The sequence below is a fragment of the Aulostomus chinensis genome, chromosome 4, assembly GCF_037954235.1.
Source record: "Aulostomus chinensis isolate RoL2024-O1b breed Wild chromosome 4, RoL_Achi_v1.0, whole genome shotgun sequence".
NCBI lineage: Eukaryota > Metazoa > Chordata > Actinopteri > Syngnathiformes > Aulostomidae > Aulostomus > Aulostomus chinensis.
Window position 1 is genome coordinate 15,502,906 of NC_141323.1, and position 24,421 is coordinate 15,527,326.

The window sequence follows — 24,421 nt, forward strand, 5'->3', positions numbered from 1 at the left end:
GGGGTGGGGGTGTGTGTTTGTGTAGGGGGGGGGGGGATAACCAGAACAAATATGGAGGTCATACGACGAAGAAGAGGGAGAAGTGGAAGAAGAGGAGGAGAGGAGGTGAGCAGACTGACAACCACAGACGTCCACAGGCAACACTCATCAGAATGCAAACCTCCATCATTATGTCACATTTAGTTAGACTTTCTGTTGCTATGGTGACAAGTTTCTTCCTCTTTATCTATTAGCTGTGTTCTTTTATTGTATCTCTCCTTAACTTTCCCTTTTTCTAAAGCATACTCAAGGAAATATTCCAACTTTTCAACGTGCCGACACTCCTGACTGCTAAAAACACGACAAAAAAAAAAAAGTTTTTTGGAGGAATGTCAGAGAAGATACGTGAAAGGACGTCTCACAGCAATATGTCAGCCATTAAGTGTAGAAAGTGTGCGTAAAAAAACCCTTTTCAGGTGTGGTGTTGCTTGAATGCTACATTGCATGGCGGTGAGACGTCGACAACAATGACTGTTGTTAAAACTTCAGATGGTTGACATACAGAAAAAAAGTGCCGGAGTGTGTGTGTGTGTGTGTGTGTGTGTGCGCGTGCCTATACCCAGGCCAGATGTTAACTTTATTGACACATCAGTAACTAATATTTCCAAATAACATTTCTTTTTTGGTTTAATTTCAAGAAGGCACTGTCAAGGAAAAAGATTTAAATAAAGCTTTTGCATATTTGCACATATTTTCATTGTTGTTGTTTGTTTGTTTTTTTTTGGTCATTTTCTGTATGAGTCACTTACAATGAAATACTCTTGTTAATCATTTTGGTAAAAAAAAAAAGTTCAAAAGCGGCTGAATATCACTTTCTACTCATCAGTTCTAGCTGCCAAACCTGTTAGCCAACAGCCATCAAACTACTTGCTAATCTTTAGTTTCGCCATAGATTTACACAGTTAATGAGCTCAGTTTTAAAGAAGCTTTTCGTCAAATATGCCGGTCACACATGTAGTTCATCTGCTCAGCTCATCCAGAATATAACAGACGTCTGATGTGAAGCGTGTGAGGTTAGAGGAGGGAGAGCATTGGCTTTCACACATCCACTTACAGGAGACGTACGCCGATGTAACAAATGTTATAAAGACATTTAATTTTCGCTGTCGTTCAATCGGCCATGCGCCGTTTCTCCTGGACGGTCTGTAGTGTCGCCGAGCTCTGAAGCAATCGCCGTTGAAGAAGGAAGGGGTTCATTCGACTTTTTTTAGAACCTTTAAAAAGTTTGATTTTGTTTTGTGTGACTTTTTTTTTAGATGACTTTCACAGCACGTCTTTTCAATGTAGCCCTCAAAAAAAAAAAGAAGTCAAATATCAGTGTTTCCAGCCAGCCTGAGCTCATGCCAGGTCATCACACTCAGTCAGACACCCTCGGAGTGTGATATCGACACGCGTAGACCCTGAGGAGTGGTGCGTACACCGTGCTCTCAACTCACGCAAGTATGGGTGTTACTGTGTCTTATTTTTAAAAGAACCAATCTTTCAGGTAATCAGCCAATTCATTCAAAATGATAGCAAAAATTCAACTTCACTCTCAACTACTGATGCAATTAAGTATGACGTACTCGGGTATTGTCATTTGATTCCATGGCCAGCTGTTATTACTTTAACAGTAAATGTCCTCCAGTGGGATCCACATCACGTTCTGGGGAGCTGAGAGCAGAACGACCCGAAGCTCACGCACGCGGCTGAGCTCCTGACATCGGTAAAACCAAGCTTGATGACGCTGATGTTGAGCAGCTTATGTTAATACACGAGGAGCACTGAGGAAAACCCTGCACCGGAGTGGCTGAGCGTTTGGCTGCCATCTTGCTACTGCTAAGCTAGGTCAGCACATCCAGAATGTCTCTGGAAGGAGCTCTCCTGAAATGTCAATTCGCATTGATCTGAAATGTAGTTTTCTAGTGGAAGCCACAGAAAAAGGCAAATCTGTGCCCACATGAGGACTCGTGTTACCGACTACGCTGAGATTACCAGGGCTGCCTTTTAAAACAGCTTGAAGAAGCCGAGAACGTCAAACTGCCCTTACATGCTTTATCATGGTTAGTTAAATTTTTGGCTTTTAGGGTTTGGCTTTGTCGTCTCACGATCAATCATAGTCATTACCTTAATTTCCTCATCAGATTTTTACAACTAGACTCTGAACCACGACAAATTTGCTAATCCTTTGATCAACAGATTACGGCTGGATTCATACATCCTCATATTCCTGCCTCGGGTCTTGGCACAACTACAGGAGTGACCCTCCTGGTTTCTAACACAAATGTGTTTTGACAGCTAACAGCTCCCCACCAGCCACTGACATTTACTTTAGCTGCATGGCAGAGGCAGAACTGGCTGGTGAAGGTAGCTCAGACAACCATGAAGACTTGCCCTGAGGTGCAAGCACGAGTGTTAAAAAACAAGGAGGGGGAAAGAATAACCCTCAAGTCACGCTCTACATTAGCAATACATACATAGAAATTCTGCTTTCCAACAGAAATTGAGCTGCAGGTGAAAATCTATTCTTATTTTTAACATTTTTCACCTTTCTGGTGTGGGAGTCCATTCAGTAGTTCGCCATGAGATCCATAAAATCTATGATTGTATGATGCAATCGGGCTCTTTCAAAATAAAGAGGATCAATTTTCATTCCCACTACCTCGTGAGTGCACCTGTGAAATGAGAAAAAGTCCCCATTGCAAAATCGTGGCAATTTTATTTTCTATGTATTTAAATGTCTCTTGTACAACAATGAATTCCCCTCTTGTAATTGTAGGGGCAGTGAAGCCTTTTATTGTCCAGTATATCTTATTAGCTGAGTCCTGACGGCACCTGCGTGAAGCTGCGCTGAGCTGAGCTTTACATCTCAGCTGAGATCTGTGTGGAATTAATCAGCCAATGAACGCCAAACTGGCCCTGTGTGTTTGGTTTTTCACTCCAACCTTCCAACTCTGGGGGCACGATGCCACACAAAGGACCAGTAAAGGTCAGCTGATGCATATAGGATGGTAATTTGCAAAGCCCCCTGGGTACTGTAGTTCAGCTTGCTCTCTTGCTTGCACGAAATGTTCGCATGAGAAGCCCTCGCTCCCCCAGAAGGTCTGACAAGAGGTGGGGAGGTGATGACTGCGGGTCAAATGAGCGTTAAATTTATCCTCCTGCATGTTACAGTGTTAATTAAGGTCTCGGTGTTTGAATTTTGATGCACGCGCATGCACGCACCCACATCCACACACCCACACATGCTCATGTCCTCAGATCCAAGCTACTTTGAGCAAAGGCTGCTTTGCTATTTTCTTCTTGAAAGGAGTCACAACCTATACTTTTCAAGGCTTAAAGATAATAGTCAAGCTTCGTGTATTTTCAGTGAACTTGTTCTAACCCCTTTGATTTTAATTTCCCCAAACCACCGTCTTTTATGTTTGTGAGGCAAAGGAACCCTTTTGGTTTGGGTTTCCTTACATGCCCGCAGCGCTCTCCCCAGCAGCACTCGTTCTCTCATGCGCGCTCTCTCACCCACTCTTGCTTGACGCCTCTGGCCCTATAGATGTGACCTGTTCTGGGGTTTCATCCTGCCTCATCCTAGCTTGATAATGACTCACTGCACACTAGCTTGCAGACTTACCTGTTATTTGGGACACGGCCCTATCAGTGAGCACTTACCTCCACTGCATTGTGTCCACTTCTATCATCTATTGCCTGGTTTCCTGCATGGAGTTTAAAAAAAAAATGAGGAAAAACAAGTGACAAAATAAAATTATCTATTAAAGGAAAAGAAACAAATCTAAACAAGTATGCGACTCTACTTTTCTCAAGGAAAATTTGGGGATTTGTTTTAAAATGGCATTGCGATAACTTTGTAAAGCTCTGTACCTCCTCTACCTCCACACGCAGTCAACTCTCATGTTACATGTTTAAGAAAGCTGCAAAAAGGAATAAAGATAAATGGGACCTTTTACATGAGTACGTTACAATGTGATCGAACGCAGTACAACAGTTGAAGGCCGGGTCCCCGCCCTCAAAACCGTCTTCTCTGTGTCTTCCAGTAGCATGCCTGACAGAGCTAGCATTGACATTAGCGGTGCTGGCTTAGCCACTGGTGGCACTAGAAAAGCCCGTAAGCTGTTGCTCTCTAATTACAGTAGTCACCTAATCGCTCCAATTAGATATCACCTTTAATTACGCAGGAGCAAAAATGTATTGGCTTTTCTGTCTGCACTAGAGGCACCAGCGGTTTGGCTAGCACAGCAAATGTTCATGCTAGCTCTGTGAGGCATGCTACTGTAAGCCCCAGAACAGATGGTTTCAACAGTTGGGATTCGGCCTTCAGCTGCTGTACTGTATCCATTCACATATTCTGCTGCTCCGGTGGGCATGGGACAAGGTTGTTTCCACCATTTATCCACATTCCAGCAAATTAGGCAACATATCGGGAACTAAAATGTCATATTATTTCCTGTTCCGTGACATACTGGGGAGGCATCCTAAGAGGATGTGACACAGCTCTGCTAATTGGCTAGTACATGGTGCCTAGCTTAGAGCCAATTTGAAGAATACTAGGAGTAGGTTACAGAATTTTGAGAGGAAACAGTTTTTTTTTGGGGGGGGGGGGGTGGTGCACGTACCACCTGCGCATACCCTTGGGGCTAGGCGCACCACGGTTTGGGAATCATGGAGGAACGTGATCAGAAGCTTTTTAGAAGTTTTTTTTTAGTCCTCTTCCTCTCGTTAAAAACAGCAGTAACTCCATTTCCGACAAGGTCACCCACAGGGAAGTAAACTGTGCATACACACTCACACACCTGATGGAGAGCCCTGTTTGCCACGCAGTTCTAGCTGTGTACCGTTGTTCTTTATTGAGTGTGTCTTGGCTCCCTGCTGCTTTTCCAGCTCCCCTGCAGAGAGAAGAGGAAAGAAATGATCAACATAATCTCGATGAGAAGGGGAGGAAGGGAGGTAGACGAAAAGGTAGATGGCGACGGCAGGGAGCGACAACGTTAACTGGCGTGATTCTAGTCATACAGCGTGTGCAGACATGCGCTTGTTGCCTCCTACTCACTCAAAACACAACCTTCCGTCTCCCTAATTAAACTTCACAGTTGATGGTAATTGCGTGTCATCTCCAATCATGGCAACTAAATGTTGTTTTGTCTCCAGCGCAGCACTGAATTCCAATTCCGATGCTGAACTGCGAAACTGCCCGGTGAGACCTTTAAGAGTGCAGAGCATCATGTCCTCCGATTCGATTTGCTAAATCTGACAGTGACCAAAGAAAAATGTTCTGCTTTGAAGTTTATCTCCTGGAAAATCACATGAAGCTACAAATAGGTAAAGTGTGTGTGATGTGTGTTTGCATGCTGATTTTTTTTTTTTAAAGATACATCCTAACACATAGGAGTTTACATGTGAGAGATGTCTATCTTTCGCAAGGCTGCAGGCGTTCTTCTGTGAACTCCCGCCTGTCTCGCGTCGCATGTGATGCACTCTCTCTGGGTTGCTGGCCCTCCCTCACTGCAGATGATCAAATCCCTCTATGGATGCTCTCTTTGAAGCTCCCTGGCAGGAGACGAGCACTCACGACTCCGCTTTTTCATGTGTGTTTAAATATGTGTATGTTAGACTGTCTGGAGAATTTCATATGCACTCAATCCCAAACGGATGAAGACGCCCGTCTGCTTCTTGAAGGAACACTGGCCTCTTTTCACCTCCGATTTATTGCCTTTCAACAATTTATTGCCTTCGAGCTGCAGTGCACCAAAGGAAAATAAAATGCAAAAAGTCAGTGTGCACCGACTTGGATGAGGTGCTGATAACAACAACAACAACAACAAAAAAAAAAGTTGCCAAACAAAGAATGACTTCAGTATCTGCACTACTATCAGAGGACCTATTGATTGACTCACACTATGTAAGAATGTACTGAAATCTCCCACTAGCCAAGATGTGAGATTATTGATTTGTTTAGAGATGTAATAGGATGTTGACCTGCTGTTTGTTGTTTGGCCACATGGGGTACACACACTTTTCTGTCGATGACACAAGCCAGTTGACATCTAGTACATGTATAAAGCCACGATTCCAGTCACAAGAGTTGAAAATATATATTCCAACCGGTAACTACCAAAAATTAAAATTAACTTTGATGAGATTACATATTCTATTGAACACACACTTGTACAACAAACGTGTCAAGATTGCAGCCGGCTTTTGTAATAAAAACACCAATATTCGGCACCAGCGTATAAATACTGTATCGCAAGATTGCAGTATTGTTGTTTTTGCCCCACTACAAAGTTCTATACATGTAAAGCATCGGGGTAACGTGTTGTATGAAGGAAGAGTACATTGTACACATCAAGGTATAAATATATGCCATAAAAACTAGTAATGTCAGGTACTTACATTCTATACGTATCTGCTCCATCTCTGACACCTCAGCTATCGATTCTTTCAGATCCTCTACAAACTTCAGCAACTCCTCGGCACTTTGCGCGCAGAAGTTAAAAACCTGCTTCTTGTCGGAGCCAAACGGTGAGAGGATGGTGATGCCGTGAGGGTAGTCTGAAGGCCACAGAAGGGACCGATGAGTGATTTTGACATGAAGACTAAACGCATCATTGATATGGAAGGGAATGAGAGGTTAAAGCAATTTTGAAAAGCTACACCGGTGCTTTACCGAGTTGTCATTTATGCTGTAATTAAGACAATGCGGCTTACATTCATTTTCAAACAGGTGGAACTGCATGCCGAGAAGGCCCATGGCTTTGCAGAAGGTATACGCTGCTGAACTCTTCTTCTTTGGACAAAGTTTCAAGATCTATGAACAGATTTTAATCAGATCAGACACAAACTTGGAAGAGTTAAACAAGACATGGTTAGCTAGAGGTGTCCACTAAATCCATCCAATATGGCAGCTACAGGATGTTAGCAACAGCTAACCAAACGTGTGAGTGACCTAAATTAGGATTGATTTACACTGTGGACAAAGACTGTGAGGAGCAAAAAATAAAGAAAAATAAAGAAAAATATATCAACTCAACTCATTTTCACTGTTACTATATGTTTTGACTCGATATTCTGAATACTTCTGATATTTGCTCCTCCACGTCGGGATGATGAATTTTTGCAGGCTAGCGTCATGTTAGCATGTTAACATATGTTAGCATCGACAAATTGTCCGAAAGCCAGTGGGATCTTTTTTTTTTTTTTTTATAGGATTTTCAATTATTGCTGAAAATAAACTGTCAAAACATAACAAGACTGGCATGGTTTAGATTCACATGTAATCTTCATAAATTACGGTATGAACACGCCATAAAAAAAGCTTGACGCAATGATGTTAAATGTCAGCTATGGACACTATAGTCTTGTGTAGCTATTTGTTGGCATTTTCAAGATGCATAGAAAGCTTAGAAATTTATCAGTGTGGTATCTATTAGTGTATTTTATGCCAAAGAACAAATTGTTAAAATATCTTTTGATCCAATCTGACATTCGTTAACTTATTCATAGGCTTCGGAGCTCCCGCCCCGTCCACACCACAGAATTACCTCAAAGAAAGCTGAGAAAGAGCAAATTATTTAATCTGAAGTGCTTTCAATCTGTAAAATGAATCAATAGCAGTGTGTGTGCGTCTCCATGAAAAACAAGAGAATGTATATCAGTATATTTCAGAAGGCTTTTCAGTGAATGGCACCTCAAGATTGAGACAATCTTGTGATTTGTTCACACCAACTACGCCAAATTCAATTTACCAGGCAGGCGTATCAGCCAATTCATCACACTGGCACTTTAAACACTCCTTGACGTATTCGAGCCGCTCGAGCGTATTCAAAGACGAGTCACCGATACTTGGATTTCGTTGTGAAATTTCTCGAATACAATATCAGAGCTGTCAGGAGAGAAGAAAACGTCTCGCTGGAATTATATATATATATATATATATATATATATATATATATATATATATATATATATATATACATATACATATACATATACATATATATATACATATATATATATATATATACATATATATATATATATACATATACATACATATATATATATATATATACACACATATATATATATATATATACATATATATATATATACACACATATATATATATATATATATATATATATATATATATATGACGACACTGCTTATCTTACTGCAGTTACCAATTACTTTAAAGCTTTAGCAGGAAAAAAAAAAAAAGGTGGCAGTGAGAGCCAGTGAGTGAGATCAACATTCAACACAATTATGGGAGCAGTTAGATATTTTGGGTTGCTACACCCCAACGTGCACAGTAATCTCCCATTTTCCACCTCAAGTAAAACACGAGAGGCCCACACAGCCGCTCTGATGGGGTCAGGTCTTCGTCTGCGAGCGCAGGGAAGTAGTGCATTGACTACGATCTATTATTAAAAGATATGGTCGGAGAGGGACGGAGCGCAGGAAGCGACATAAAAGATGAAATGGAGTCTTGAGAAACGGCTCACGGATGAAGTGGTGCATTGCAGCTGTCACAGAGGAGAGCAGCTTTAAAGCTCCCGTCGTAGGTAGCAGACGCAACAGTTTGCTTGCGCTGGAAGGCAAAAACACTGAAAACGCCATGTGTTACGATGAATGTCAATGAAGTTGTGTCTTTTTTTTTTTCTTCTTTTAAATTTAGTTACCACAATAAGATCATTGAAGAGGAACACTTCTCTCTGGTGTGCCGCCTGTTTTTGGGCCTTGTTGACGTCTGTCACCTCAAAGAGACGACTACAGCACACCAGTCTTCTGTGAGGGACGGAAAGAACCTGCAGAGAGAGAGAGACAGAGAGAGAGAGACACACACACACATGTTAAAAAAAACCCATTTGTTTGGTGATATGACAGCTTGGGTGCTCACACACATTTTCAGTTAAATCCGCAGAGTTTGGGGCCTGGAAGTTCAACTTGTAAAAAGATACTCATTGATAATTTTTTGTTTGTTTGTTTGTTTTACACGAGATTCAAGATTTTGTTCATTGTCATTCAAAGCAAAGACATCAGAGGTTCAGAGCAGAACTACATTACACTCACAGAAACTTCTAGGTTTTAACCATTGGTACGTCCCCGTTTTCAAGTGATTGGTTCAGATGTGGTGGGAGTTGCTGACTCTGCTGACATACTTGAGGGTCATGAAAATGTTTTTCTTCTCCTTCTTTTCTCCAAACTGCAGTTCAGTTGTGTGCGTGGAGGCTCGGCTTTTCCTTTTGGCCTCAAGCACCCCCCCCCCCCCCTTCCGTAAAGCAGATTACACAACAAGAATGGCTCCCGCTTCTGGAGATCGATCTAATCGTGTTCTCGCTCCCGTCACGCCCGTGTCTCGTCCAGCTCTCTGTGTAACCGAATGACTGTCAGATGTAGAGCTGATCCCCCCCCCCCCCCCACACACACACACCCCAACCCATCCTCATGATATAATACACTGCTAATTTTTTTTCCAGTGCATTTCCTGATTTTTCTTAATTCCCTCTTCTCTCTGTGGACGATTTGCAATATGTGCACACATGCATCTCTCCCTCCCTCTCTCTCTCTCTCTCTCTCTCCTTCAGGGGACACAGCCTCCCACCCGGCCCACTTTCTCATTACAACTAATGTCAGAAACATGTAACGATATCATTAGCGTGAAATGCCTCTTGCTTATTCTAAATTTTGAAAAAAAAACAAACCCCAAAACCCAGTGGTTTCCTGAAAGGATATCATTATTAATAATATTATTTTGAATGTCATTACCATTACTATCATTGTCAAAATGAAACTTTTATGACTGGGGAGGGTTTCATTATTATTATTATTATCATCATTATTATCACATGTATGAAAAAAATTAAATCGAACACTGAGGGGGAATTTGAATAATACTCGAAGAGAGAAACGTGGATGGAAAACCCCTCGGTCACCACGTTCTCTGGCTTTAATCAAGTCATGTCATATTTATGCCAACCAGCAGAGAAAAGCCATCATAGGAGAATCATCCATGTGGCCTGTAAGCATAATCACAAAATTTAAACTCCACAATAGAGGCACCGTCATACCTGCTATTATAAGCAGGAAGCTTTATCTAAGTCACTTTGGTTTTATGGTCGACGGCCCCCGTGGGTAGGAATAGTCACTTCCTGTCTCAACAATCCATCATTTGGGCAATGACAACACTCCCTCTGTCATCCTATGGCGACTCATCCATCACCGACAGACACTTAAAGGCACAGAGATATGACGGAGGCAATCCTCTCAGAGTTTCAGTGTCCTTCTGAAAGTCGACGGGAGATTAACTTCTTCTTTCTTTCTCTCTCTCTTTTTTTTTTCTTCTTTTTCTTAAATTCATTTCTAAATGTGATCTAATCCCAAAGATTAGATCAACAGAGAGCGGCATATTTTGAAGTTGATCAAAGAACTTCCTTTTATTTATTTATTTTTACATATTTTATAAGAATTGGCACGAACGTGATTTTGAAAGCTTCTATGTAGCCGCAATCTGAAGAGCCTATTGATTGAGCTTTTTTTTTCTTTTTTTCCCCGTCTTTATTTCATGACTGAAGGATCGCAAGGCGCATTAACAAGATTCAAGGAAGAACTTGTTTTTTTTTAATGTTTTAAAAAAAAAAGCCTCTGAGTGTTATGAGTGGGCTCGCGCCCTCACATGAATCAGTTCATTTTTCAAAAAAAAAAAGTTTTTTCTCAAAAACCTTAAAAAAAAAAAAAGTTGCGCAGAAATATTCACACTGTGACTTGACACGATGAGCCGAAGGTATTCTTAATCTCTGAGATTATACCCACTGATTGCAGTGGTCCATGACAGATCTGGCTGGGATGACCTGAGGTGATCATTTAGCGGCTAACAAAAGCGATCCTCCGGCGCCAACACAAGGCCAGGCGATCGTGGTAAAGCCTCGACTAATGAGTGATTGGCTCCGCAGCGATGTGAGCGGGGGCACGTTTGATTAAACACATGCTTTTGTGGGGAAAAATCCCTTTAATATTGGCTCATTAATAATAGCTTTCTAGGGTGTCTGACTGTACCTCCATTGTATGAACTCTAATGAGAGTCAGAAGAAAATTAGTTTCACTTGAAAAGGGCTATTTGAGGGTTTCAGAGACATTTGACTCCAGTGGGAAAAATAAAAAATAATTACAGAATCAACTCTGTGGCTTCAAGAAGTTGTTTTTTTTTTTTTTAAACTTAGTTTTACGGCTCATTGTTCTTGTGAAATATTCATTAAATCCATTGTGTGCTACCCCGCGCAGCACCAGGCTAACATTTTAGCAGCTAGTAGGTGTGTAGTTGTAGTTTAGCTTCTAATCCATAACAAAGGAGAAAAACAAAAACACAAAAACACAGGTTGCAACGACCTTTCAATGATGATCAATTAGAAATGTGATTCAGCCTCTAGCCCACAGAATGATAAGAGTGAACATTTCCTGAATATTCCGTGAGAAATGTTCCATCAGAAGTTGTCCATAAGTCCACTGGGCAGTCTAAACATCTAAAAAACAATTGAAATGGAAAAGTGCAGCGCTTTTGCACCCAAATACGGTTCTTGGTCAGTGTCAATTAGAGGCTGTTGGGCATGGACATGAAGTGAGGTCACCCAGTCTGGTGACCAATCAGGAGCTGAGACTTGACCACGCGGGGACGCTAGAGACAACGGGTTGCGTCCGCAGAGACGTAGGGACAACGTAGCACGTGAAAGGTCAACGCGCGCTCACCGTTTTCATGCCGACGATGGACTGCTCCACCTTGGAGACGTAGGTGACGTGGTCTTCATTGGAGCGCAGCTCTCTCAGTTGTATTCTTTCGTAGATTCCCACCACCATGTCTCGAGGGATGTCCGCTCCGTCGTCCACACCTAGAACAGGAGACACATGAACACAGGTGCTAATGCGTGGGAAAACTTTTATTGTTTATTTTACCACATAAGGTTCAATACAGGATTTTCAGAGTACTGACCCTAAAATTGATTGATGTGGATGCAGTATATTTAGAATTTATATCAAAGAGCTGGACTACACATGTACCGTTATTAGTGTTTCCTGTTTTATTTTGTAGTTTACTTACTCCTCCTATGGTTTAAGATTCACTTCCTGCACATCTTTGTTTCCCACATTTAGGATTCCAACTCAGTACCCAGTACCCCTGAGTACCTGTAATGTTGGTGTTTTACAGACTCTGGCATTTCTGTGGATCGGATCTTGCATGCAGTACACAACAAAGGCGTTTTTGTTGTTGTTGTTTTTATAAAATCAAGTGCTTTTGTGTTGGTGTCCTGTTTGGTTTCTAACAGTTGTAAATTTCACATGTAATCCAACAGATTCCCACATGTAATTCCTGTGCGTTTCACTTGGGGATTTGCAAGATTTTTCATGTGGGTTTCACATATAATCCCATATCCTTTACGCTGGTGTTACTACATTGTAATTTACAAGAGTTTCACTTTTGTTTTCCCTCATACAAACCCGTAATTCACACGGGTTTCACGCGTAATCCCACAGATGTGTATAATCCAGTTGCATTTGCAAGATTTCGCACAATTCTTGTTGGTATTACAAGACTTTTCCACACTGGAAATTAAATGGGTGCTGACACGGACATGAAACTAATGTTCTAAACCACAAATGTGAAAAGCACTTGATAAATATTTCACATCACGTGAGTTTACTCATTCTATTGCATTAATAACCAAATCATACAACAAGACACATTACACACCCACCCACACACAGAAAGGCCAGGATACCTGAGGTGGGGTGTTGAAGGAATTCTAATATTTTTGCTCGTCTGTCCTTCTTTTGACTTTTTTGTCTTTCACTTGCCTGCGTTAAGTAATGACAGAAGGCCGTGTGACCGCGGGTTAATTGGCTAGTAAAAGGTTAACGTTCTCATTCTGCTCTTGGAGGGTTTTCAATCTCCAACACTGGAGCGGTTCAAGGCCGTGGCATTCTAGCGCAGGTACTGCTGTGTGTCATCGGGCTGAAAGGTTGCCGTGGAGATGCAACCTTGTTATATTAGCGCAGCTGCTCTGCTTTATGTGTCTCTTGAATGTGTTTGGAGAAAATGAAGCCACGGCGAATGATAGCGGTGACAGCGAAGCGGCGGGGAGGTGATGACCGAGGGGGAAATATATGTAACGTGTCAGATGATTAAGTTGGCTGTTCTAATGGAGTGTCTCTTTCTTTCTCTTTTTCTGGCAGTCCACCCACTACTCCTACTGTCCTCATAATTACAGCTTTCATTTTTTGCTCAAGCTATGCATCGACTCTGTCTCCTCTTGTTTTCATCATCTCTGAACAAAAAAAAAGTTATTAATCGTGAACCTTTCAAGGTTGTCCTGACGACGAAAAAGAAAGGACGACTGGATAAATGCGAGCGGTGTGTTAATGTCACTGATGCCATCTTGCAGCTGTGGTAGGTACGACCCCAGGAGATGGACTTCAGCTCCGGGGAGGGCTGAACAATTGAAATGTGACCGAGTGCAATACCTAAATTCCAGGAGGTGCACTGTACGCTTGATTATGTGTCACGTTTAACCCCCCCTCTGCGTTTGTCCTCTTCAAAAGTACCTTGCAATTTGTGGATGGTCAACCAAGTATTTTGTATGTAGAAGTACAAGTAGTCACCCTGGCAACATTCTTGTGTATATTTTAGTCACGGATTAATCAGAGGAACATTCTGGTCTCCTCACCGGTCCACCTGTATCTGGTGTTGTTACCGGCTGTGTTGTCACATGTTACGGGGAAACAGTTGTCGCTCAGCGTTCGCCACCTCCGAACTTATTCGGCAAATGTGTTTCCATCTCACAATTTGCGCACCAACTTTTTTCCTTTTTGTACAAGAGTCAAAAACCACTTTGAGCGAGTGTGAAAACGTATTTACGAAGGAGAGGACTTTCGATCAGATTTGGGGTGTTTTCATCCCTCTTTTTCCACATGCAAATTTTTTTTTTTTTTTTTTTAAAGCGCAGAGAAGCAGAGTGATGAAAACCCCATTACTGAGACAAGCTTCTCCTACAAACAATCTAATAAATAAAGAGTCAAGTCATTCAGTGATAAAAGTGTTTGTTTTTCCAGAGAGCTGAAGGGCTGGATAAATTTAGGGAGGATGATGATTAAAATTAAAGTTTGACACTGGAGGTCTCTTTTAATTGAGACAATGTTTTACAGTTGTTGTTTTTTTAATATTTGTTTCTGGATACAGATGAACAAACAAGATAAACAAATAAGAGGATGGATGAAGAGGCGAGAGAACTGAGCGCAAGACAAATGGAGGCCACGAGAGACTGGCATATTGTAATTTGCATAAGATGCCGAAATTGATTTTCCAGCTTAATCTAATTGTGTGCAACAGTCTGGATGAATTTATTAAAGTTGTTCTGCATCGACCTCAGCGTTCCCTGATTGATTACGCCCGGGGAGAGCAACACCACGGCGATCCTCCCCCTCCACAGCCTTCGGTGAATAAGCATCCGTCTACGTATGAGGAACAAGAAATACAGGTGCCTTCTGCCGCTGTCACGCTGACTTAAAGCAAAGCTGCCGAGGGAAAAATGTAACCTTACTCTTATCAGGGAAATGTATGCAGGGAGGTTTGATGGAAGACCTGCTGAATCATGCGGCTGCTGCTGCCTTCCGTCTCCTCACTCAGGAGATAGAGAGGAGGAAGACGAATTTAAGGAATAATTCTTTTGAGATTCCACCCACCCCCCCACCCCCCCCTCGCATAGCAGCTGGGAAATTCCGGTCCGAAAAGAGTTTTGTCTTCAACAGCACCTTGAGACATTCCATCAAACAAATTAGACATCAGGGCGTACGATATGGATTTCAATACAAATCAAAAGCCATATACCATATATAAAGCTTGCATCTTTCTTTTTTTTTTGGTGGCAGTTATGTTCGATTTAACGTAAATCAGCCCCTCAGAAGTACAAAAAGAAAAAAGAAAAAGATTGATTTCGTATTTGTTTCTAAAGTTTTTTTGCATCACTCATTCCTTTTCCTCCAAACTCTCCTTCTCTCCATCTGGGTTCAGACAAATGTGACTACGACGGCTGGCAGATGTGGGAACAAGTACAACCTGAACCCTCACAAACTTCAACATCAATACACCAAATAAGATGGAGGTGTTTATAATGTGAGAGACGCGATGCAAACAATCTTCACCCTCGACAGTTAAAAGATTTCAGAAAGAATTTTGTGGAAAAAGATGGGAAAATTGTTTTCGAGCACAGCACTCAACATTGTCAGCTATGACTTGTTGTTGCCATAGTTACAACACGATTTAGGACATGTAATTGGACTACTCTATTGGAATGACACAGACTTTGTTCTGGTTGGGGCAGCAGATCCCCTACTGCTTTCTCCAAGTACGCTAGCCCGGCTTCAGAGAGTACTACAGTACTTCAGTCGGACTCTGTATTTTACGTTGGTTGGAACACAGTAACACAACCCACTGAAATGTCCTTCCACCATCAAACACAATACTGCATCTCTTACCTCGTAGATTGCGTATGAAGTCCTCCAACAACATCTTGCGGTCGGGCTTAATGTTCGGACTGTACATGTCGGTGTTGAGCAGGATGATCGCGAAGGCCAGGATGAAGATGGTATCTGGGTTATGAAACTGCTGCACCACGTCTGGGTTGCACATGCAGTAGCGCTGGCTGTTGGTAGGAAGGAGGAGGAAGAGGTAAGGAGGCGGCGTGGTGGTTATGTCGGAAGAGAAATGTGGTGCATGAGGAGAAGGGAATCAAGGTGATGGAGACGGATGCGGGTCGAGATCGAGGGCGCAAAAATGGAGGGACAGGAGGACAGAGCATGGTAAAAATAGAGATGAATTAAATGAATGTGAGGGCCGCGGAGGGGGAGATGAGAAGGATAACAGATGGAAGAAAAAGACAGAGAATGCATTCAGACACGAAAGGCATCTTTGAACCCGGCAACACGCTTCCAAAAGCTGAGTACCGAAATTAGATTTATGGCTTCAATTTTGCTCGTGGCTTCATTTGAAGAAAGCCATCAGCAAAAAAAAAAAAAAAACGCCACAGCAGGTGCTCTGCTAAATCAGTGTCGCAATGAACACATTTGTCCCACCGCGCTGGATGGCAACATGGATCGTGCCTTCCACGGAAGCTTTTACTTCAATAAAACACCAGCTTCTGTGCAACCCTACGATTTAATCACCATTTCTCTACAAAATAACGCCAAAACCTTCCATCCTATTCTGTTTATTTCATTTTTTTCCCCTCTGAAAAGGTCCACTGAGTCATTAGTTATTGTTAAACATTCTGCAACATTTATGGCTGCTGGATTTATGTGCCGGAGAGAAGAAATATGAGGCTTGAAATCTTTTACTAATATTACACACTACCCCTCGGTTGCTGCAATTCACTTTAGAAAAAGGTGAAAATGCTTTTGAGTGGAAACCAGGAATCCATGCACATGTGCGTGTGTGTGTGTTTAACAAAGAAAAGCCCAGAGGAGCAAGTGTAATTGTTTCTGTCTCTGTGAAGAGCATAAAGTATGATTACTTCCTGGTAAGAGGATGAATAATACAACAGTGTAACATCTACAGTGTGTGAGTAATCAGACAGCAAGTAAAGAAGGAAAATGAGCGTATGCGCGTGCGTGTGTGTGTGTGTGTGTGTGTGTGTGTGTACCCCGTGGGCTCTTTATCGGGGTATGCACTGTAATCGTTAATTTAATCAGCCATCATTTCCACATCGAGGTTGTAGCACCGTATTGCAGACTCACTGAGCTGTATGATTGGAGTCTAATGTTGCTTTAGGATTAGTGTACGTACTGTACATTCTCTCTCTCTCTCTCTCACACACACACACACACACACACACACAATTTTCAAGTGCTGTTAAACACTGATTAGGCCTTGCAAGATTATGAATGACCCTTGACCCTGTTTTTAGGCCCTTGTGAGGGCAGTCGAGGGCTGGAGCCATTTTGTTATTTGGATCGTTTGCGTGTCCGAATGGCATGTGAATGGCATCACAAACGTCCCCTGGGATTTGAAGATGAACTGAAAGGATTTTGGTGGTCAAAGGCCAGTGTCACCACGTGGAAATGCAACATCTCCGGAATGCCTTGAGGGAATTTCTTAAAATCCGGCACAAACTTCTTCTTGGACTGAAGGATGAATTGAAAGAATTTGGTGGTCCCCTGAAGCGCGTCCCCTGAAGCGAATGAAATCTCTCTGGAATGCCTCCGGCGAATTCCTTCGAATTTGGCACAAATGTCCACTGCGATTTGAGAATGAACTGAAAGGATTTAACTGAAGACATTTTGGTGGTCAAAAGGTCAAGGTCGCGATGACCTCCTTGCATTCTAGCGAATGTGCCGTCTCAGGAAAGCCTCCTTGCCTCTCCGCCTGTGTGCATGTGTGTTGTGCTCCAGTTGCATTTGTTTTCTAATTCCAATTACAAAGCTGCACACATCCTCACATTTCAGTGTGTGAGAACCATGACTTGATGCCACTCAGTAATTATCCTAATCCTAATGTAGCATCATGTTGATAACCTCCCTTCCAAAAATAAGGGAAAGTTACATTGAGCACGTTGCTGCGTGTTGAATGAATTCGTCTTCAACAACGGCATTCGCTGCTGTCCTCCTCCGAATCAGAATCTGCTAAAGATGCTGTAATCCATCATTGCTCTTTTTGAGAAGGGATTATTTCACTCCCATGATCTTTATCTATAATAACTGTAATATGTGGGCCATAAATATAGCAATCCTATGAGGCTGCAGAACGAGTAGATGAGGACCTCTGGATGCTCCATTATGATGCAGATTTGGAAATATAAACTGAATATATCTGCAGCATGAGGATTGGCTCATAGCTGCTCATTCATTAGTACACTGACGCAGCAGATACCGAGGCTGCTGGCCGCTTTTCACTTTTCCCCTCTCTCCTTTTCACTGCTGCTTCAAATCCCCTTCACTTACTTTAGAGATTTCTCCCTTTGTATGTGTGTGTGTGTGTGAGTGTGTGTGTTTGGAGGCATATCAAAGCCCAGAAGCAGGGGAGGCAGGCGCAGAGAGGCAGTGGCGGTTATGCAACGCTGGTTATTTATAAACTTCTCTTTTCTACCCCTTCTTCCTTCTTTTCCCGGACCCAACCCTCCTCCTCTCCTGCTCCCGTTAACGTGCAGATCCGGCCCGATGTCCAAACATAGCCGGTGCCAACTTTCCTACCCACAGACAATGCCAATGCCAGTTTACCTCCCATTGGGCACCTCGGCAACTGTGACAGGTGGTTGTTACTCCAGAGGAGCAACGACAAACAGTTAGCGTTAACACACACACTGTCACAGCTGCTCTGCAAATTGTCTTGCCACCGCAAATTGTGGCCCAAAATTACACACTGCCTGGCTTTTTCAGATAGGGGCCGCATTGTCTACGTTTTATTGTAGCCAGACAAAGGAAAGGAGGCAACACAAGTGTTTTGGTGAGACAGTGTGACACACCTGCTAACAGAAGATACAAGTGTGTTGAGAAGATTTCCGACATGTTTACATTCAGGTATTTTGACAGGGCCCGATAGCCCCTGCGCTCTACGTGTGCATGTGTCACTTTTTGCGTGCGCTGCTGTCGATGTTGTCCGATTACATTTTGTCAGATTCATGCTCTCAGATTCGGTCTTTGTGCGTCTGTCCGGCGCAGCAACGCCCCTGGACGCGGCTCACGTCTCATGAAGCAGGTGAAGAGGAAAATCCACATCTGTGCCTCTCAGCGGCCCCCGGGGGAAACAAAAACAAAAAAACTAAAAAAACCGTTCCTTTTATAGTTAATAACAAAATCAGCTAAAAAAACAACACCAAAAAAAACAAACAAAAAAACAACAAGTGTGCACTGCATATCAAAAGGCTGCAAGGTTACAGTTTCACATTTACAAATCCAACACAACTAAAAAGAAACATCAGTGGGACACATGAGGCACAATAAGCAGAACATAATGCATATAATCCACAAAAGTATGAGCCGAAAGTGAGACACTGGCATTTTCAGCTGTTTTTCTGGTAACAAAAATCTGGTGTTTTCTGCAAGACATTGGGAGATTTGCATCTGTTTTTCTGGTGACAAGACCGTGTGTTTTTACTCTCGTTTGATTTTCTGAAGTTCGCCGACATTTTTTTTGTTTTCTTCTTCCTGGTGACACAACTGGGTGTTTTTGGTGTTTTCAGCCTTTTTTTTTGTTTTGTTTTATTTTGGTGGCAATTAGAAAATGTCCAGACATTTGCAGCCATGTTTCCGGCAATAAAACACGGTGTTTTTCGGTGAGACGTCGGGACGTTTTTAACCGCTTTCCTGGTGACAAAACTGTCCGATTGTGGTGTTGAAGGACTTTTGAGGCAACTTTTGCCTTTCTTGCAACAAAAAGTGTTTTTTGTGCCTGAACCGAACCACAACATAACCACAGCATTGAGTAGAATATTGGATTTTCTACTGAAAGGTCTAATGTACACCGATTGATTATGTTGGTAAACATTTGCGGGATTATGCACAATAAAATTGCATGAATATAACAGGAAACAAATTAATTTTCCCTTCTTCTTGGTCGATCGCTAGTAACTGAATTGCATGAGCAAACAAATTAAAGTTTCTGTAATGTGCAAATAGTTAAAAGATACCAGCGAAAATACTGCAACATAAAGTCGAAGCAAAGGAATGGATGTTTTTCTAAGTACCTGAAGGCCTCAATAAGACGTTCCACCTTCTGGGCTTCCCCCTGGACACGGATGTGGGCCTGAAACTTCCTCAGTGCTTCGTCCAGCTCCATGCCTGAGAAATCCATCTCATCTACCACGCAACTGTCGAGCGCAGGGAGGATAAGAGAGAGAAATACATAAAAAAGAAATGTACAGCAAAGTTCATTGCGCTCTATCAGTGTGACGTGCGATGCTGCCCCTCTAGTGGTGGTATCAAGATTTAAAAAAAGAAAAGAAAAAAGAAAAAGAAGATCTCACTCATCTGCTTCCCAGTCACAGCAGCGCTCTGCCTACTTTAATTATTAGCTCGCCATGCACACACACCAGGGATAAGACTGGCTATCTTCTCTGTGCCACAGCTGCCAAGACAGACACACGCAGATACAATCCCTCCGAGCAGAAAATCCCCCTATAACCTGACAACACCGGCTTAATTACTTAAATTAAAAAGCAAAATATTCTGTCCGATGAGTTTGGTGGACGGGGGTGGCGGTGGCGGGGGAGGAGGTTCTGTAAAAGTGAGTAAAAGGTGACTTTGGAAAAGAGTTTGCCTTATTTTGATGCGACTTTGATGTGAAATTAAAGGCATTTATTTAAACTTTGATTGGCTTTCAAGCGCTTTATGGCAAACCTGCGCTTCAAGTGCTGAGAGGAGGACATTTTTTCCCCTCTTTTTTTTTTTTTTGATGAAAAGCGTATGAGACTATTAATGGGGAGCATGTTCAAAACAGTGATCCATAATACACACACAGCGGTGTCGAGATACGGCCCTTGGCGTCTGTTCCTCTGTGTTTGTTGTACTACAGGAAAACACCAGGGTACAAGCACGTCCAGGCACACTACATTAAGATGGATTACTGTGAACAAAGCCGGTTAATGAGGTGAATACTTGATTGTGACACATGCTGCTGCAGCAGAACAGAGTCAGACGGCTGAGTCTACAGTCCTGCCTGGACCACGACATGGAATCAGAGCTAAACCCTCTTCAACCACCAAGAATCCCTCCAACTGCTGTTTTAAAAAAAAAAAAAAAAATTAAAATTATTGTTTAATCGAATCCCCAGAACTGTTCCAATGTTTATGATTATTATGCTTTTTTACTACCATCATGCTACATACTATCATACTATAAGTCCAGTCAGTACAGCAGCTACTCATATTACTGACTTCTGCTGTGTATTATTACCACATCTTACCGGTCGTCCTAGAAGTACAACTGTTCTACTATGACGCCAGATGATGGTGTTGCATAGGCCATGTTTTTTAGGACCCGAACCCATTATGAAAGCCATTTCCTCACCGCTTGATGAATAAATGTACTACCTACGTGCGATTGGAGCAACTTGACGCTTCGGGCCACGGAGGAACATCAATTGGACGTATTGGCCTTTATAATTGATGATCATCGCTGATGGCTGACAGTTCTGTTCCAGATCTCCCCCTGCATCAGCTACTGTGTTGCTACCGTAGAACACGCCGGCTAACTGCTAGATCCCATATGGTCAAATGTCCTAAAACCAATATCATTAAATACACATGTATGGAAACCAAGCTAATCCTGATACAGATCTGACCGCTAGTTTTCCTTAATCTGTCAGGCTAAAGACAGCACTGTCACAACAACTATAAATAGTTCATTGATAGCCTGAAGCTAACACTGTCTGCTCTTGCCTTGTAATACCAGTTCGTCCCTCAAGAGCGACACACTGGGTCAGGTAGTAAACTGAGTCTTGCCCTAAACTGACTGTGTGGTAATCTGCTGCCCACTGCTGATTTGGAGACTGAAATGTGAAGGGCTAGACCTTTTAACACTGTTGCTATGGCTACAACTGGGAAATAAGGAAAACATTTTTTTTTAAAAACAAGCGAAATCAATATCACAGACAACATAAAACTCTCTTTTTTTTTTAAAGTTATTACAACAGTGACTACATCTGGAGGCTGCTGCTTCTGTTACCCATAATACTGCGTCAGCTCTCACCAGCTCGTCACACATGTGACGTCACTCATACTTTGGGTAACTGGAGAGACGCCATCAAACCTAGCATGCCTGCCGCTGAGGAGGAGGAAGCTGGGGCTTGCAGGAGTCGACCGGAAGATTTTAAAGCCTTGTTGTGAGTCCTGAAGACAGTGGTAACACAAGAAATGTGTATAATATCACAACATCGCACGACTGGATTAAAAAGCCTGACTTGATCCTCCACTTGATCAACTCTCTCGACTGCCGAGCCTCTGATCGCCCTCTTCATGACTCACCACCTCTCTCTCGCTCCCTTCTTCCCGGACTGTCACTCCTTGTTTATGTAACGTCAGACGAGCTGCTCTCTAGCCTAAGCACATCACTCCTCTTCCTATCCCCACACACACACACACACTTATCCTGTTTGTTGATCAGTATACAGTGCCTGGCAGGGTAAGACACATCTGTCAGCATAGTGAGGCTAAATTTTATGTTTGCGAAGCTGCGCTGGCAGGTACAAATAAAAAGAAAGAAGAGGGCCAGATGGAAGCATATTTTTTGAGCAGGCGACGAGAAGCTGAGATCTAATTCTGTGCTGCTTAACAAGAACAATACATTATCAGTAAATGAGTCCTCAGGGGAGGGAGGGGGGCACATTTCTTGGCACTTCATAATCTATGATCACAATTTAACTTAATTGACGCGAGACATTCGAAACACTGTTTACGATTGGAGAAATGTTACAAGAATGAGGCGCCAGAACCGACGTGAGCAAAAAATTACTGACACGCACATAAAGCCTCTTTCCCACAAACGATGTTCTCGCTAAATCACCGTGAGTGATTTTCACTTTAGACTGCCATCATTCACTCGCTCTCCTGTGACTATCCAAAGTGCTCCGACACACACTTTTTACTCTGCCGTGATGGCAGCGGCTGCTGTTCACTTCCACTCCACGAGCTTCTGTGTGTGGCTCCTCCAGAGAAAATAGGCATCTATATATTCCGGTGTCACATGAGCAGAGCTGATCTATGTTGTGAATTACTGCTGGAAGCCTTAAAAGCATAATCCTGTTGATGGAATGTATGTGGAGCTTCGGCGATGTCCGTTTTTTAGGGAATGGTTATTGAATCAGGGCACACCGGGGTGAACAATTCACTAGAGTGCTATGTCTTGTTAGGTCTGACCCTGCTGAGACTAAAAATGCGTTCTTGCTTTGGTTCTTTGTGCAGAAGAGTGAAAAAAAAACAAAAACTCTTTCAGGTTGATATGCAAATGTTGGGGTAATGCAGTAGAATAAAAAAAATGACAATTACTGAGATAAAGTCAGTGAAGGGCTGAAAAATGGAAATAACTGCGAGAAAGAGCGGGCAAAAAAGATCTCGGAAGTTTTGTTCCTGATCATTAATCTGATTCCTATTATTTGCTTTGAAACTTACAGGGACACGTGAGTCACGCCCGTGTGTGTGTGTGTGTGTGTGCGTGTGTGTGTTAATGCACGTGTGTGTCCTAACATTGATTTGATGAGTAACAGTAAGAAGAGGCATCTGTCCTTGTTCTCTACACCCCCCCTCTGTTTCTATCCATCCCTTTCTTTATTCTTATTTTTAGACGGTCCTTCAAAAGAAGCATCAATCCTAGGCTTTTGTCTGAAGCTGAAAACCACAGTAAACACACCAAGACTTATTTGAATACTCCATTTTATCCCTCTTTTCTGACATGAATTCTTCTTTGACGGGTGTGTCAATAAAACAGTGATCGTGGTTCAGTAATTAAAAAGGCGCAAAGATGGCAACAAAAAAATTTTTTTTTTAAAAATGCACGGCTTTTTAAAAAAAAAAATCATTTTTATGTCACCTGATTTTCCATCTTTTATAATTCCATCTTGCTAGTTGAACTACATTCAAAGTTTCAAGGTTGTTCGCTAGATCCTGAAAATTCCATTGGAACTTATTTTCATTCATTCTTCATTTTTGTTTCCAATTGTGGAAGAAAACAACAACAACAAAAATCCCGAATGCTGACAATTGGATTTTGCACAAAGGATCAGACAAATGCCTGCAACGTGCAAATGTTACGTCTTGCTAATGAGAACCAAACCATGATTTATTCCTAACCAAGTGCTTTTGTGCGTAAAACCTCACCGCACCATTTGTTCATCAGAAAATACCAATAACGTGTCCATTCCCCGGTGCTACTCACTCCAGGACGTCCCTGTTGAAGGGCTTCTTGCTGTTTCCGAGGAACTCTCCAATCATCTGTCGACTCAGACCCTTCCTCTGCAGCAGGAAGTGGGCCACGCCGATGGGCGTGTCTGGAATGAAGCCTCGTGAGATCAGAAACTGAAGGCCCTTGTCAGGGTTTCTGAGATAAACCAGAGGAGAAGGAGATAATGAGTGAAAATAAAACAGTCCGTCATGCACAAATCCCCTGGCACTGCTCCCAAACTGCACAGCTGCAATATTATGTCATGAATATTGGCGGGAGCACAGAGTGACTGGAAGCTGCTCATTATGTGCTACAGACGGCTCGCTCTTGAAAATTTTGCTCAGATTACCATCATCTGGTGGCGGCTGTTCAACACAAACCAAAGGAAAGTAAAGCTACGTCCTCTATTCGTGATTGTATTTCAAAGCTGTACTTTTGTAACAAAAAAAATAAAAACCTTGAATGTATTATCTTCGGT

The 24,421-nt window shown here is 42.3% G+C and overlaps 1 protein-coding gene across 3 annotated transcripts in view; it reads right to left on the bottom strand.

The window, feature by feature from the left end:
* Positions 1–24,421, bottom strand: part of iqsec3a (IQ motif and Sec7 domain ArfGEF 3a) — a 99,495-nt gene that overhangs the window by 5,049 nt on the left and 70,025 nt on the right. For all 3 annotated transcript variants that reach the window (XM_086202041.1, XM_086202040.1, XM_086202042.1), the window contains exons 5-13: positions 23,938–24,099; positions 19,755–19,877; positions 15,553–15,719; positions 11,773–11,912; positions 8,712–8,837; positions 6,739–6,838; positions 6,424–6,582; positions 4,824–4,916; positions 3,685–3,728 (exon numbers count right to left, since the gene is read on the bottom strand). In XM_086202041.1, the coding sequence (XP_086058167.1) occupies positions 3,685–3,728; positions 4,824–4,916; positions 6,424–6,582; positions 6,739–6,838; positions 8,712–8,837; positions 11,773–11,912; positions 15,553–15,719; positions 19,755–19,877; positions 23,938–24,099 (1,114 nt within the window). The remainder of the gene's footprint in view (positions 1–3,684; positions 3,729–4,823; positions 4,917–6,423; positions 6,583–6,738; positions 6,839–8,711; positions 8,838–11,772; positions 11,913–15,552; positions 15,720–19,754; positions 19,878–23,937; positions 24,100–24,421) is intronic.